Source organism: Phyllobates terribilis, unplaced genomic scaffold (assembly GCF_046119375.1).
Source record: "Phyllobates terribilis strain yellow unplaced genomic scaffold, ASM4611937v1 Scaffold_5__5_contigs__length_657084704, whole genome shotgun sequence".
NCBI classification, from domain to species: Eukaryota; Metazoa; Chordata; class Amphibia; order Anura; family Dendrobatidae; genus Phyllobates; species Phyllobates terribilis.
Genome location: NW_027362765.1, coordinates 527,032,647 through 527,049,095, shown reverse-complemented (window position 1 = coordinate 527,049,095; position 16,449 = coordinate 527,032,647). Strand labels below are relative to the sequence as shown.

At 43.9% G+C, this 16,449-nt stretch overlaps 1 protein-coding gene across 1 annotated transcript in view; it reads right to left on the bottom strand.

Annotated features, from left to right (window-relative positions):
* PALD1 (phosphatase domain containing paladin 1) overlaps positions 1–14,722 on the bottom strand; it is a 354,590-nt gene extending 339,868 nt beyond the window's left edge. Inside the window, exons 1-2 of the mRNA XM_073685734.1 lie at positions 14,519–14,722; positions 14,184–14,272 (exon numbers count right to left, since the gene is read on the bottom strand). Coding sequence (XP_073541835.1) covers positions 14,184–14,203 — 20 coding nt within the window. The 5' untranslated portion in view covers positions 14,204–14,272; positions 14,519–14,722. The remainder of the gene's footprint in view (positions 1–14,183; positions 14,273–14,518) is intronic.
* Positions 14,723–16,449: the final 1,727 nt, after the last annotated feature.

The following is a 16,449-nucleotide window of genomic DNA, read 5'->3' as shown; positions in this document are numbered from 1 at the left end:
ACAGAAATATCAACAAATGACAAAGGACTGCAAGGACTTGTAACATCAGATTAAACAAAAATGTTCTGAAATGACTCAAGGATTCTTTTTTTCCTCCAGTGACATATTGTACTAGATCAGAGGGCAAATTTGTAATGTATCTAGCTCACAGAGAATTGGCTAAACCTGCTGCAAACTCTCAGCTGTAGAGAAATATAAAATCTCTGAAGACTTAAATTTGGTAGCACCTAAAATGTATTTTCTAAATATCTATCATTACACCTTAACCACTTTTGTAATTTACTTTATTACATAATACCTTATACTTTTCCCTATCAATCTAATCCCCAACTGTTTTTTTTTTTCTTTACTGTACTTTCTGCGAAGTTTTGTTTGAGAGTAGTCTCAAACATGATGTCACAGGAGGCTTGAGCTGCACACATTCCCCAGAGCATTCATCGCCCTTCCTGGAACAGGACATCACAGGGGGCAGAGTTACAGTTACTTACTAGTTTCTTGTATGGCTGCCCCCTCTGAAGACGTCTTGGAACTTGGATGATGGAAACTGTGGCAGATGTGAGTGCAGCTCCGGCTCTCTGCTTCTATCTCTGCCACCACTGTAGCTTCTGTGAAGAAAGATGTTGTCTGGGGTCGGAGATGGAAGCAGTGAGTGACACCAGGGTCGCCCCACAGCTTCTAGCTGTTGAATGAATCGTCATCAGGGAGCGTCACTAGTGTCACTCACTGCTTCTATCTACGCCCCGACGTCTTTCATAGTTAGAAGCTATGGCAGCAGTGGAGACAGAAGCAGAGTACAGGTGCTGCACTCACATCTGCCACATCATCCATCAACCAGGATCCATGATGTCTTCAGAGGGGCCAGCGATGCAAGAAACTAGTAAGTAACTGTAGTGCTGCCCCCTGTGACATCATGTTCCAGGAGGGGCGATGGATGCTACGGGCAGTGAGTGCAGCCCAAGACTCCTGTGATGTCATGTTTGAGACTCCTCTCAAACAAAACATCACAGGAAGAACAGTAAAAAACACATTTAAGGATTAGCAGGATAGGGAAAAATGTAGGGCATTGTGTAATAAAGCAAATTACAAAAATGGTTAGGTTGTAAGGATAGATGTTTAAAAAATACATTTTAGGTGCCGGACCACCCCTTTAAGTGTGACGCTAGTCACTCAAAGGTCAGATACCAAGAGGGCTCATAATAAACAAAGGGGTAAGGCAAAGGCATGGTCAGGTCACAGTCTGAAGTCTGAATTCCAAGAACTTAGCAGATCAAGGCAAAAGGGTCAAATGACAAGGTCGGGAAACAAATATCAAATACAAGAATACAGAGAACAGAGCAAGCACACACAATTTGAGCTAAGCTGCAACTGGCACTAATTGGAGGCAGAGAGCCAGCTAAATAGCCAGATAATCACTCGAAAAGGAGATACATGGAGGAAGCCCCGGCCCTGATTGGATGGCTGAACTGTCACTCAACACACTGACAGCTCAGCACACTACAGACTTTGATTGGATGCCTGAGCTGTCCACCACAATACTGACAGCTCAGCAAACCCCTGCCCTAGATTGGGAGACTGAACTGTCACTCACTGCTTCCAGACACACTGAAGGGTAGGATCATGACATTAAGGCGTCTTTCAGACATCCGGATATTTCCGGTACTGGAAAAACAGTACCCGAGATACCTGTGTCTGTGTGTCCGTGTGCACCTGTGTGGCAACCGTGAGCCGTCCGTGTGCCGCATCAAGATCACGCATACCGGCGCCTCAGAATCAGCGCTAGCAAGGGACAATGATGAGAGTAGTATTCTGCTCCTGCAGTGTCCTGATGTAAAAATAAGAATAAAATTAAAAAATTATTATACTCACCTGTCCGAAGATGTTCCCCACTATAATACATCTGACCGCTCATGCAGAGGAGTCGGGGAGAATGGTATGCATGGCACCCCTCATCCCCAATCCTGGTATGCATGGCACCCCTCATCCCCAATGCCGGTATGTATGGCACCCTCATCCCCAATCCTGGTATGCATGGCACCCCTCATCCCCAATCCTGGCATGCATGGCACCCTTCATGCCCAATCCTGGTATGCATGGCACCCCTCATCCCCAATCCTGGTATGCATGGCACCCCTCATCCCCAATCCTGGTATGCATGGCTCCCTCATCCCCAATCCTGGTATGCATGGCTCCCTCATCCCCAATCCTGGTATGCATGGCACCCCTCATGCCCAATCCTGGTATGCATGGCACCCCTTATCCCCAATCCTGGTATGCATGGCTCCCTCATCCCCAATCCTAGTATGCATGGCACCCCTCTCCCCAATCCTGGTATGCATGGCACCCATCATCCCCAATCCTGGTATGCATGGCACCCCATCCCTCATCCCTATCCTGCTATGTATGGTATCCCTCATCCTGGTATGCATGGGCCCCTCACCCACATCCTGGTATGCATGGCACCCCTCATCCCCATCCTGGTAAGCTTGGCCCCTCATCCAAATCATGGTATGCATGGCACCCCTCATCCCAATCCTGGTATGCATGGCACCCCTCATCCCCAATTCCGGTATGTATGGCACCCCTCATCCCCAATCCTGGTATGCATGGCACCCCTCGTCCCCAATCCTGGCATGCATGGCACCCGTCATCCCCAATCCTGGTATGCATGACACCCTTCATGCCCAATCCTGGTATGCATGGCACCCCTCATGCCCAATCCTGGTATGCATGGCACCCCTCATTCCCAATCCTGGTATACATGGCACCCCTCATCCCCAATCCTGGTATGCATGGCACCCCTCATCCCCAATCCTAGTATGCATGGCTCCCTCATCCCCAATCCTGGAATGCATGGCTCCCCCATCCCCAATCCTGGTTGCATGGCACCCATCATCCCCAATCCTGGTATGCATGGCACCCCTCAACCCCAATCCTGGTATGCATGGCACCCCTCATACCCAATCCTGGTATGCATGGCTCCCTCATCCCCAATCCTGGTATGCATGGCTCCCTCATCCCCAATCCTGGGATGCATGGCACTCCTCATCCCTATCCTGGTATGCATGGGCCCCTCATCCCCAATTCTGGTATACATGGTACCCCTCATCCCTATCCTGGCATACATGGTACCACTCATCCCTATCCTGGTATGTATGGTACCCCTCATCCTGGTATGCATGGCTCCCCTCATCCCAATTCTGGTATGTATGGCCTCCTCATCCCAGAAACCTGGTATGCATGGCACCCAATCCCTCATCCTAGTATGCATGGCACCCAATCCCTCATCCTAGTATGCATGGCACCCCTCATCCTTATCCTGGTATGCATGGTACCCCTCATCCCTATTCTGGTATGCATGATACCCCTCATCCTGGTATGCATGGCACCCCATCCCTCATCCTGGTATGCATGGTACTCCGCATTCCTATCCTGGTATGTATGGTACCCCTCATCCCTATTCTGGTATGCAAGGCACCCTTCACCCCCCAATCCTGGTATGCATGGTCCCCTCACCCCCCAATCCTGGTATGCATGGTCCCCTCACCCCCTAATCCTGGTATGCATGGTCCCCTCACCCCTCCAATCCTGGTATGCATGGGCCTCTCATCCCCCAATAATGGTATGTGTGGTACCCCTCATCCTGGTATGCATAATCCCCTCACCCCCTAATCCTGGTATGTGTGGTACCCCTCACCCCCCAATCCTGGTATGTGTGGTACCTCTCACCCCCAATCCTGGTATGCATGGTCCCCTCACCCCCCAATCCTGGTATGTGTGGTACCCCTCACCCCCCAATCCTGGTATGCATGGTCCCCTCACCCCCCAATCCTGGTATGTGTGGTACCCCTCACCCCCAATCTTGGTATGCATGGTCCCCTCACCCCCCAATCCTGGTATGTGTGGTACCCCTCACCCCCAAATCCTGGTATGTATGGTCCCCTCATCCCCAAATCCTGGTATGTGTGGTACCCCTCACCCCCAATCCTGGTATGCATGGTCCTCTCACCCCACAATCCTGGTATGCATGGTCCCATCACCCCCCCAATCCTGGTATGTGTGGTACCCCTCATCCTGGTATGCATGATCCCCTCACCCCACAATCCTGGTATGTGTGGCCCCCTCACCCTCCAATCCTGGTATGTGTTGCCCCCTCAGACCCCAATCCTGGTATGTGTGGCCCCCTCACTCCCAATCCTGGTATGTGTGGCCCCCTCAACCCCCAATCCTGGTATGTATGGCCCCCTCATCCCTTTCACACTGTACACACATACAAAAAAATAAACAGTTCTAATCACCTTTCTTGTCTGTGCTTCAGCGCTGCTGTGTCCTGTTCTGCCGGAGGCCGGGGGAGGAGTGCTCCTCCTGGTCAGGTAAGTATGTAAGTATGGCGCCGGAGATCGTGGTATGTGTTCAGTGTTTACGCATACCGCGATCTCCGCCGCCATACACACTCCTCTTACCTGTAATGGCTGGATGCGTGATTCTGTCTGGAGCCAGACTGCGCGTCGCGCCTGCGCAGTCTATCGAGGCTTCAGACAGAGACACGCATCCCCAGTTATATTATAGACATATATTTATATATATATATATATATATAGATACATATATACAGTATATATAAATATATATATATATGTATATATATATATAGAATATATAGGCTATATAGGCCATAGGATGCAGCTTTATGTATACAGGTGCATCTCACTACATTAGAATATCATCAAAAAGTTAATTTATTTCAGTTTTTCGATGCAAAAAGTGAAACTCATATATTATATAGAGTCATTACAAACAGAGTGATCTATTGTAAGTGTTTATATCTGTTAATGTTGATGATTATGGGTTACAGCCAATGAAAACACAAAAGTCATTATCTCAATAAATTAAACTAATTAACAAAAAACACCTGCAAAGGCTTCCTAAGCATTTAAAAAGTCCCTTAGTCTGTTTCAGTAGGCTGCACAATCATGGGGAAGACTGCTGACTTGACAGATGTCCAGAAGGCAGTCATTGACACACTCCACAAGGTCCCAGAGTTCCAATTTTCATTTGGAAATCAAGGTCCCAGAGTCTGGAGGAAGAGGGGAGAGGCCAAAATCCAAGCTGCTTGAGGTCTAGTGAGAAGTTTCCACAATCAATGATGGTTTGGGGAGCCATGTCATCTGCTGGTGTAGGTCCACTGTGTTTTATCAAGATCAATGTCAGCGCAGCCGTCTACCAGGAAATTTTAGAGCACTTCATGCTTCCCTCTGCTGACAAGCTTTTTGGAGATGGAAATGTCATTCTCCAGCAGGACTTGGTACCTGTCCACACTGCCAAAAGTACCAATACCTGGTTTACAAACAACAGTATCACTGTGCTTGATTGGCCAGCAAACTCGCCTGACCTTAACCCCATAGAGAATCTATGGGGTATTGTCAAGAGGAAGATGAGAGACACCAGACCCAACAATGCAGACAAGCTGAAAGCTCCTATCAAAGCAACCTGGGCTTCCATAACACCTCAGCAGTGCCACAGGCTGATCGTCTCCATGCCACGCCGCACTGATGCAGTAACTGATGCAAAAGGAGCCCCGACCAAGTTCTGACTGCATTTACTGAAAATACATTTCAGTAGGCCAACATTCCGGATTTTAAAAACATTTTTCATGCTGTTGTTATAAAGTATTCTAATTTACTGAGATAATGACTTTTGTGTTTTCATTGGCTGTAAGCCATAATCATCAACATTAACAGAAATAAACACTTGAAATAGATCACTCTGTTTGTAATGACTCTATATATGAGTTTCACTTTTTGTATTAAAGAATTGAACTAAATTAACTTTTTGATGATATTCTAATTTAGTGAGATGCACCTGTATATAACCATGTCAATGGACTGGTATATCTGTACAAACTGAGGCCACTTTACCTCCGCTGCCTCTTCAATCAGCAATCAGTGGTGTGAACCTGAGCCCTTAGAGGTGTAATGTAAGCCACTAGGACCCAGACTGAATTTTGTTAAAGTCCAGCCCTCCATCACCAATGACAATGGCAACTCAGCCCTTTAAAATACCATTGTCTACTGTTCTGACCCTGGTAGACACAAGGGTATGGGTTTGACTGCACCCCCTATAGCTACCTCTGAGCTTAACCCATAAGCAACCATGTACTGTAAATGATTCTGCTAGTTTTCTCATTGCTGTACACAGGCAGAGATAAAAGCAGAAAGGGTGAATGTGTAGATGAGAGCAGTATTGCTATGAGTCATGTTCACACATCCTAATCTTTACACCTGGATGGATTTACTTCCACAGCTCCACATCCCGACCTGCAGCCAAGAATTATGCTGCAACACAAAGGCGCAGCTGGGAGGACAGCGGGGATTGTAAATACAGTAATCTCCGGAAGCAAACTTTATTATTTTATTTTTTATAAAATGCAATTTATTACAACAAATAAAGCCCCAGGAACAAACAGTTGTTATTGTCGCTATATTAAAGAGGTTATCCCGCGTGGACTATCCTTCCTTCTCAAAGGCAGGTTTCCGAACAGGGATTGGAGCAGATTTTCTAATATTGAATAATTATTAGACCACGAAAGCTTAAGCATTAGGGCAGGTGCAGACTACCATGTTTTCGGTCCTAGTGCGATCTGACAAAACATCGGATTGCACTTGGACTAATGTTAGTCTATGGGCCTGTGCATAAAGTGGAAAAGTTCGGACTGCACTCGAATGACATCTGAGTGCAGTTCGATTTCAACTGACGGATAGAATGGAGAAGATGGAGACATTGTTTTCGCCATCGACTCCTCATCCGAGAGAATCAGAGCACTCTATGGTCACACTCTGATCAGAGTGTGATTTGCATAATTGACCCAAGACAGTCTTTAAATGCACAAAATTTATAACAGTGGCTCATGATGGAAGATAAATTTGACACACCTTTTGGAGCAACTTAATGAGGACTTGTCAAAAGTTCAAAAGTGGCCAGTCTTTTCTCTTGATTTATTACCGCTGCTTCTCTGAGTATTCCGCTTTTTGCTTTTTTGGTAATCGATTCAGAGATATGGGGATTTTTATTAAATTTAATTTGTATAGTTTACCAAGTTGGTTCATAGGATTCTCTGGGGAGTGTTCTTTGGGTGTTCTGCATTATTACACTATGAGCAACACCCTCTTAGAAAAGGCCATTCACAATTAGTACAAAATAAAAATCCTGTACCTCTGTAACCATATGGCAAAGGTAACCTAATTTACAGGTGCAGAAATTTTGCAACATCAAAACTCACAAAAAGCTCATCTTGGGAATGTGGCCTTAGAGGAGAAGTCTCTACTACATACATGTTGGTTTTAGTAAATGCTTGCATTCTTCATAAAGTATAATTTCTGGAGCATGTCATGCTGTGTTATGTTGTTGCGTAAATTAATAACTGCATTCTTATTCGTTCCCCTAAGATACATTTCCATGAGAAGGAGCAGAGAAATAGCACAGTGCAGAGTTTTAAGACACAATGCTATTTCACAAGTATTTACTAAAGTATGTTAGGAGTACTGAGAGGTCCTCGTAATGTATGTACATAGGAACCAGCGGGCGGTGGAAGGGAAAGAAGATCACATGAAGCCAAAGAGGAAACGGTCCTAACTGCCAATGCCGCAGCCTCAGATGAGGGGCACATGTGCCCTCATATCAGATCAGATCACCCACATCTATCATCCACAGTTTACTCAGAGGGAAGTGATCTGTATACAAATTGCGTCTTTTGTAGTAGAAATATTTAGCTTAACTAGAAATGACATAAACAGCACACTAATCACATTAAAAGCCTATTTCTCCATTTATATATGCGTGCAGGGCTCCTAATTTTGGAACGGACATCCTCTATCTCTACCCTCATAACTAGGGATGACCCGTGGATGTTCGGGTTCCTCAAGTTCGACCGATTTTTAGTCCAAAGTTCGGTTCGGGTACCAGAACTCTACCCGAAATTGAATGAGAACCCGAACCCCATATAAGTCAATGGGGCCCAGAAATTTAGATGCTGCAAAATTGTCATAGTAAGGGCTAGGGGACTGCCTAAAGAAGGTGAGACTCTCTCTCTTCTCTGTTCTCCCAGAACTCTGAACACTAAAACGGACTTCCAGAAGTCTGTGTTTGGATTCCAGCAACGGGCACTAGGTGTCCTGTACGAACCCTGAACTTTACAGTTCGGATACGCTCATCTCTGTTCATAACCAATGTTTCTAAAATCTAAATATATCATTTTATGTCTACAGCACCTATAAAGATCAATGTATCTGTATGTAACAAACAAGCCTGCATAGTCTCATCCAGAAGATGTGCGCCTTTTTATCTGTCCTCTACTGTTTGAGCTTATTCTCCATTATGGGGTCGGGCTAAAAATACTGGCAAAATAATGCAGAGTGCTGTTGGCATTTTGTCCTGTAAAATGTCAGACACCATAATGAAAACTTGATGGATCCATTATAATCAATGAGATCCATCTAGTGTCTAGCACTTAGATTATTTTTGCATTTCTGCTCCTATATAGGAACAGAAATAAGAACATAGATGTGAATGGAAGCGAACCTACTAAATGACCATGTTACCATGGAGACACAAAGATTTGCACATGAGCTGTGGAAGTTATTAATAAAAACTGACTGCAAAAGTTGTTTCAAATTTAAAGGGAATCTGTCAGTAGGATCACCCCTCCTAAACTGTCTACATGGGCATGTAGATCATGGAAAGCTGAATGAAATGATACCTTGATATCTGTGATCCAATGTCATTGCAGAGAAATTGAAATTGTTCTTAATATCAAAATGATATGGGCAGGACATAGATCTCCTCAAGAGATGGGACGGGAGAGGAACACCACAGCTCGTCTAATCCATGACATTCCTACGCTAGAAATCTCACTCCAGTACCTGACTAGAGTAAGATTTCTAGCGAACCTGTTAATTAATCAAGAACGTTTGACTCCAGCATGTCCCCTCATCAAGAACGGCATGACCAACTCCATTCTTGATGAACCGGGCCCAAAGATCGCATACAGCACCTGCACATCATGCAGCAGTGTGACAAAACCTATTTTTAATTTTTTCAATAGGCCTAAAGTGGGTAAATGAAGATTAAAGCAATGGGCTTCAATCACAGGCTATTGCCATCTTCATAAACGGGTAGGTCAGACAGTGCTTGTAAATACAAGTAATTTTCCAATTTACTGGGGTTTTTTATTTTACAATTTTCAGCCTTTCTTTAATTTTCAACATTTTTTCTTTTGTTTACAGCTCTTTGCCTTGGAGACCGACCACCACTGCAAAATAGTAAAATAAAAAATAGAACATGCGTAGTGCTTACAAGCTCTTTTCCACGTAAGAACTGTTTTGAAGCTGTCCAGAATCGCTGTTCCTCCTAATCCCAGCCAGCTTCAGTGCAGTTGTTACAAGATAGATAACGGTGGTCGGTCTCCTAGGCAACGAGCTGTAAACAATAAACTGTAAATAAGCTGTAAACGAGCTGTAAAAGTATTAATATCTCAAGAATGGCTGAAAATTGTAATAAACAGTAAATTACAAAATTGATTTTTTTTTCTAAGTGTTTCCAGACAATATCCACCTGTGAAGAAAGGTATTACACACGTACTGAAACTTAACGGGTTATTCCCAAAATGGAAAAACAAGTGTGCACTTATAAAATCTTCACCAGTGATGATTGTGTTGAGATAATCTTCAAACAAGCTAAGAAGCCATTTGTACAGATGTCTGTGTCTACGATTGTCATTGACATATATTAGGCATTCTATTTATTTTGCATTTACGTGCAAAATATAGTAAAGTACTATTGGACCAGCTTTGCTCAACATTTTTTTTTTTTTTTTCATTTCTTCTCTATTTTTTTTTGGGAGAACAGATTCTAGACATAGAAGAGAGACAAAACTTTTTGTTCCTCTTTTTCCTTACAAAAACTAAAAAAGGTAGACCTGTGTACGATAAACCAAGACCTAGCAATCAAAGACTTGGAAATGAATCTGATCATCAGTCTTGTAACATTAAGAAGTATATACAGGGTGGCCCACAAAAATGGATAGACACTTCAGTAGTGGTTATTTATTACTTTTTTTTAAATCGAAATTGAATTATGGCGGCAATATGTAGTATTATGTTGTCTCTAAAAATGTATTCAGTTGCATGATTGCTAGATCCCCCGTGTCGCCATCAGGAGAGACAAAGAAATTGGAGTGTCATGTAGTGCAATCCCTGTGGAGACTGTAACTAAAGTTCATGCAGTAGTTAACTAAAATCAGAAGTGTCTGGATGCTAATGGTGAACGCTTTGAGCCCCTAATGTGATTGCAGAAGTCATACATGGCTTACAACTATCCTTTGTTGTCTATATACATCTAGCAATAAAGCTTTTATACAGATATTTTTCATGTAGTGTACATTTTTGGGGGCCACCCTACATTGAGAAACAGAGGTGGACATACTGTTCCTAAGTGTTTAGCTGTCAAACAATCATTTAGGTTGAAATCGTTCACTTTCACCAACTTTAATCTTATGTGCATGGGAGTTTTAAAATGATTGTCAAGGCTTGGTCCCGAAGTCTGCTGTCACTCTGACTACTAAATTGTGAATCCTCACAGCGTACAGTGTATGTACTGTCAGGATTCTCTGGTGCTGGGAGCCGGCGGTCATGTCACTGCAAGTATGCGATTTGCATACTTCCGGCCACATTCCGACTAGACGTGTATCACTTGTATTGAGCGTACTTCTGGTCATGCGCCCCCGCCGCTCCCGGCACTGGAGAATCCTGACAGCATGCACAATGCACGCTGTGAGGATTCATAAATCTGCAGTTTCATAGAGTGACTGAAGACTTGAGCCCCAAGACTGGACAACCCCTTTAAACAGGGGACTGAATTATGTAGAACACTATTTTATCATTGTCCAAAGGGTTGTGGTTTAATGTTGAAGTGGCAGGGTTTAACAACTTAGAGTGGGGCTATATTGCAACCTGTTGGGATTCGGTTTTGATGTTTAGTGCAGTATATGGCATGTGTGAGTGGTGTGAGAATAGGCCTTGTACGTGTGTGATATCTATGAGCAGTGCATGTGTGGCATGTGTCCTATGTTTGTGCATTTGATGCATGAATGGCACTTGCACATCATTTGTTCAATGTGTTAGTGGTCCATGTGCAGCATGTACATTGGTTATGGGTGCAGATATACACCACATGTTCAGAGTATTGGTGACACATGCTCATTGGTTCAGCGTGATGGTTGTGCATGTATCCATGGATCCAGTGAGTAGAAGACACATGTGCATCATGAGAGTGATGTATATGTCCAGAGTACATCTGAAGAATTGGTGGTGAAAAAATGGTGTATGTTTCACATTTGACCAGTATATGGACAGCATGTGTACAGTGTGTTGGAGGCAGGCTTGGACTGGCCCACAGAAGAACAGGAGAATCCTCCTGTGGACCCCCATGAACGAGTGGGCCACCACCCTCTTATATGAGCAGTACTTGGCACAATATGCTTGAATCACTATGTACAGACAAAGGCGGCATCTTATTAATTTACCAATCTACCCAGATAATTATTATATAAATTTGTGATTGAGGATAATGTCACAATTGAGTGTAGTTGAAAAGCAGGGCCATGGAGTTGGTTATTGATGGGCCCTTGGCACCCCAGTCCGACACTGGTTGGAGGCATGTATGTTCCTTTTAGCAGTTTTGTTGGCATTGAAGAGAGAGAATTCATACACAGTTTAGGCTGTGATGCTGTCAGTGTCCATCCCTATTTATAAGAAATACTGACCAGTATACATCAGGAAACTGCAGCTTCAATTGTACTGCAAAGCTCAACCAAATACATTTTGCAATAAACGGGTATACATGATAAAGGATGGAGTCAATGGCAGACATGTAACACAGTTGCAAAGTATTATGATAAACTTTCCAATGTTCTGACTTCTAGACTTAAAGGGAACCTGTCAGGTCAGATAACGCTGTTACCCTGCAGATATGGGGTTAATCTGCAGGTTATTGGCATTAAGAAGGTGTCCAACTTCTGTACTGAAAGTGCGGCACCCGGGATAAAATGAACTTTATTCCTCCCGGGAGCTCCAGGCTTTCCGTCATAGGGACGTGTCTGGGGTGGCTACAGTCATCACTCACTGTACTGTGAGCGGCAGCTGTATGTGCGCCCCGGCACTGACTGACAACTCACTCAGCAGTGCATCTGTGCAGAGCCAGCTGTCAATCAAAGTTCTGAGGTGTTCCAGATGTTCCAGCTGCTGCTCACAGTTTAAAGGAAACCTGTCACCATGAAAATGCAGTATAATCTGCAGGCATCATGTTATAAAGCAGAGGGAGCTCAGCAGATTGATGTATAGTGTTGTGAGAAAAGATTAGGTATAACCTGGATTTTCATCATTTAATTCGCTGCTCTTTCTGGGTTTTTGGTCCAGTGGGCAGCGCTATCAATAACTGACAGCTATCTTTATATAAGTGTGCATACAGAAATAAGTGTCAGTCATTGATAGGACCGCCCACTGGACTGGAAATCCCAGAAAGAACAGAGGTATAAATGAATAAATCACAGGTTATACTGAATCTTTTCTCACAAAATCACATATCATTCTGCTCACCTCCTCCTTCTATATAACATGGTGACCGCAGATCGCATTGCATTTCCTTGGTGACAGGTTCACTTTAATGTAACCTTTCTGGGCACGTCTGCATGACTGAAAGCCGGCGATTCCCATGAGAAATAAAATACATTTTCTCCGCACTTTTAGTACTGTGACCGGGCACCTCCATCAAGCTATTAACCTGCAGATTATCTCTATAGCCGCAGGGTAATTGCCTTATCCAACCTGACAGGTTCCCTTTAAATCGTAAATTATCTTGTTCTGTGGCAGCAGAAACAAGTATGTGTATGCATGTTTGCATCGAAAAGATCAATTTTGTTTTTTCCCTGGAGTTGCGCTATGTTATCTCTTTTCTATCAATCTATCTGTCCGTCTGTTTGTCTGTCTGTCTATCCTACATATACAACACTTAAAGCATAATCCTCCTATAAAAATCCTCCTTGTACTGTAATGTACATCCTTCTCTGAAGAATTCACCTTAATAATCTAACTGCTTCCAAAAATGAAATCCGCAAACTAACACACAGCTCAGATGGACTTGGACGGCATTTCAGGAAAGCATAAGCTCCTGGCCAAAAATATTTTCAGGAAATGTTACGTTCCCAAATATACTCAGATTTGCTGAGCATGTGCAGATTTCTCAGAGACCTCTCCAATTACCAATAGCCACAGGAAAAAACCCAAAGAAATGAGGTAATGGTACAACGTCTCTGGGGAGAAGGGTTACGCTTCACACCAGTGTTATTTTAACCAACATCTGAGAAAAAGAATGCCTTACCAGCAAGTAACAATAGCGTCTAGATACAAATAACATATCTGTATGCGTCCTACAAAGGAGTGCATAATTTAGCATAGTTTATCCAACTTCACACTTTCTTTGGGTCTAAGGACCCTTATTTGAATCAAATTCCTTTACATGCATTGAATATAAATGTGCCGGCTAAGCTCTGTGCTATTGTTCCCAACTTATTTCTGAGCTTTCAATCTGCCAAACTATTTTCTCATGCTTCAAAATTGTTAATCAGGAGCATATAACCAGTATGCATTCAATATTTGCTTCCAGAATTCCCACCCTAATTGGTGTCTGGAGGAAATCCCCCTATTAACACTGTCAGCAGAAGCATTTAAGATAATGGATGAGGAACTTGGAGTTGGCAAAGCATCGAAAGGAGGTCATGATTTACAACGGTAATGGGACGGTGTAAAAGTTCGATGAGTTGGAAAACACTGAAGTTTCAGACTGAGACTATAATGGAAAATGATGTGTCAGTAGAGTCAGCGGGGTTATGTATTATTAGATGTTACAGACATTGGTCCACCATCCTAATACACCAAGGTCTGGGGAGGTCACCTAGACCGTGACATTTATGCTTACCTGTATGCAAACCATACACGGTTCAATGATAGAAATAATAAATTATGGATGGTTTCATAGCCGTCAACTGTAATCCAGAGAGCTAACATCCACCCGTGTAGTGGTCATCGGTAATTCTCCATATTAATAATACAGTACTGAGTGTGATTTTCTCCTACCTTGGTTGTGATTGCTGCATGGTCGAGACTAATGTTCTTGCTTTTAGTTTATAAAGCAGATGATTATTTGCTCTTTGAAAAAAAAAACCCTATAATAGAAATGACTGAGATTAGGGGTAGCACATTGAAAAATGCACAGCAACAGGTTGTGTGTTACTACAGACATATACTAAGCACATAGGCATTCATTGGAAGACTGAATCATGGGGGGAAAGGGTCAGACAGGCACAGACTGCGGGAGGCACAAAGACTTGGTAACATTGGTATAAGAGTAAGAGACAGTTATTTCTACATGCAGGGCTGAGACAGAGGATTACAAGAGGGAATCTACTCACAGCTCTACTAAAGGCAGATTGCAGTGGGAGAAGGGTTTCCTCCCTCCCTGATGTGAGGCTGCTTCTCTCCTGACTCTCCCCTCTTCAATACTGGGGTACCCCTCTCTTCTGGTATTGTCTTCTCTAGCTGGATACAGATGTGCAAGTAGAGGCGGGATCCCTGTTGCAGCCCTCTGCTCTCAGCCTGAGCTCGCTCCTCCCAGGAACACCATCACATAGGAATTAGGAGGTGGGGGGGTGTATAACAGAAGAACTCGGGCTTGTGCAGACTCTCAGCCTCACTTCTTATATGCACTGAGCTTGCACTAAGAATGCCGGCATTCCCGGGGTTATTTTCACATTGGGTTATGTTATTGTGCCACAAACAAAAATTGCTATCTCAATGCTGTACATATTTTGGATGAGGGAAACAATATTTTTCCTGTCGTATCTTCTAAAATGCCATGATAACATGCAGAATGTTATCACTTGGAAAAGTAGGTTAGATTTACAGCAGAAATGAAAGTTAGAGAAGCGATTAAGATGAAGCCTTCAACACGTCACCTTCTACACCTAACCTTCTACACGTCACATGAATATTACTTCCAAGATTATGGTGTGGGGTGGCCTAATGTACGGCAGCTAGATTCCTTTAGTCATAATTCCTGGCACACTGACAGCTTGGCGTTACATTGATTCGGTTGTGTAACCAGTGCTACGGCCATTTCTCCAGTGTTCCAGAAACCGTTTTTCAATTCGACAACACCAGGCCGCATTTTCCTCATGCTACTGTGAGCAGCCTGTGTGGCCTAAACGTTCTACCATCGCCTAAAATGTTTCCGGACTTGTCTCACATTTGCCACATTTGGGACTTTGGTCGTTAATTGCAAAGGGAGCTGCCAGCAGCGAATCTTGATGAATTGCCCAAGTGCATTCAGCACGGCAGAAAATTCCTAATACAACCATGCGGGGATTTCTGCGTATGAGACTCATACTCAATACTGAATAAATTAAGATGTTTTGAAAATTTGGTTTCCATTTTTTTATAATTTACATATCATTGACATGTCTATCCTTTTGTCACCCCGGTAACTCACACACCATCTCAGTGCCGTCCTACTCACTGCAGTCTCCACTCTGCTTCTCCTCGTGTCAGGCTGTCTCCCTGAGTTGCCTCATGCAGCAGTCCTAGTATCTTCCTGCGGTTTCCACCTGGCTATAGGGAGGCGGAGCCAGACTTTGCAGGAATTTAACCCTGCTGAGTGCTGCAGAGTTCTGGTTCTATGGCCTATCCCCTGCCAGCAGGGGATATATTAGACAGCTCCTCCATCCAGTCCATGCCTGAGCTTAGATTCTAGGTTGCAGTCCGCTTCAAGTATCCTGTTTAAGTGTTTTCCTGTTTATCTCTCCCGTTACCGACCTGGCTTGTTTACCCATTCTGTCTGACCGCTCCGCTCCTTATCTCAGCTTTGTATCCTGAACCTGTGCAGCCTGCCATGACCTAGAACTGTCTGACTACTTCTATGCCTGTGCCCTCTGTACCCCATATCCTGCCTTGACCCCTTGGTCAGCTGCTGTAGTTCCGGTCACTGCCTTGGAGTGGCACCTGGTGGCTTTCCTGCGGCTCAAGCCTATCCTCACCATCAGAGGCTCTAGTGAAGACCAGGTAGCCACTTAGTCACGTCCCTCCAGGTTAAGCCCGGCCAGAGCCGCAGTGGGTCCACACCCACCGTCATCACATCTTTATACTTGATAAAGACCTAGCATAGGTTGAAACGTTGTTTTTTAGTATATGGCAGAATAATTTATACCTTGATTAGCTATCACCCATTTAGGATGCTGCCTGCTGTGCTTTTACATGCCTATCCATCCTGTGATTTCCATAATTACTTGACTTTTCCTTCTTGGTGTTACAATTTCAATGTTGAAGAGTATATTTCTAAGCTGTGACC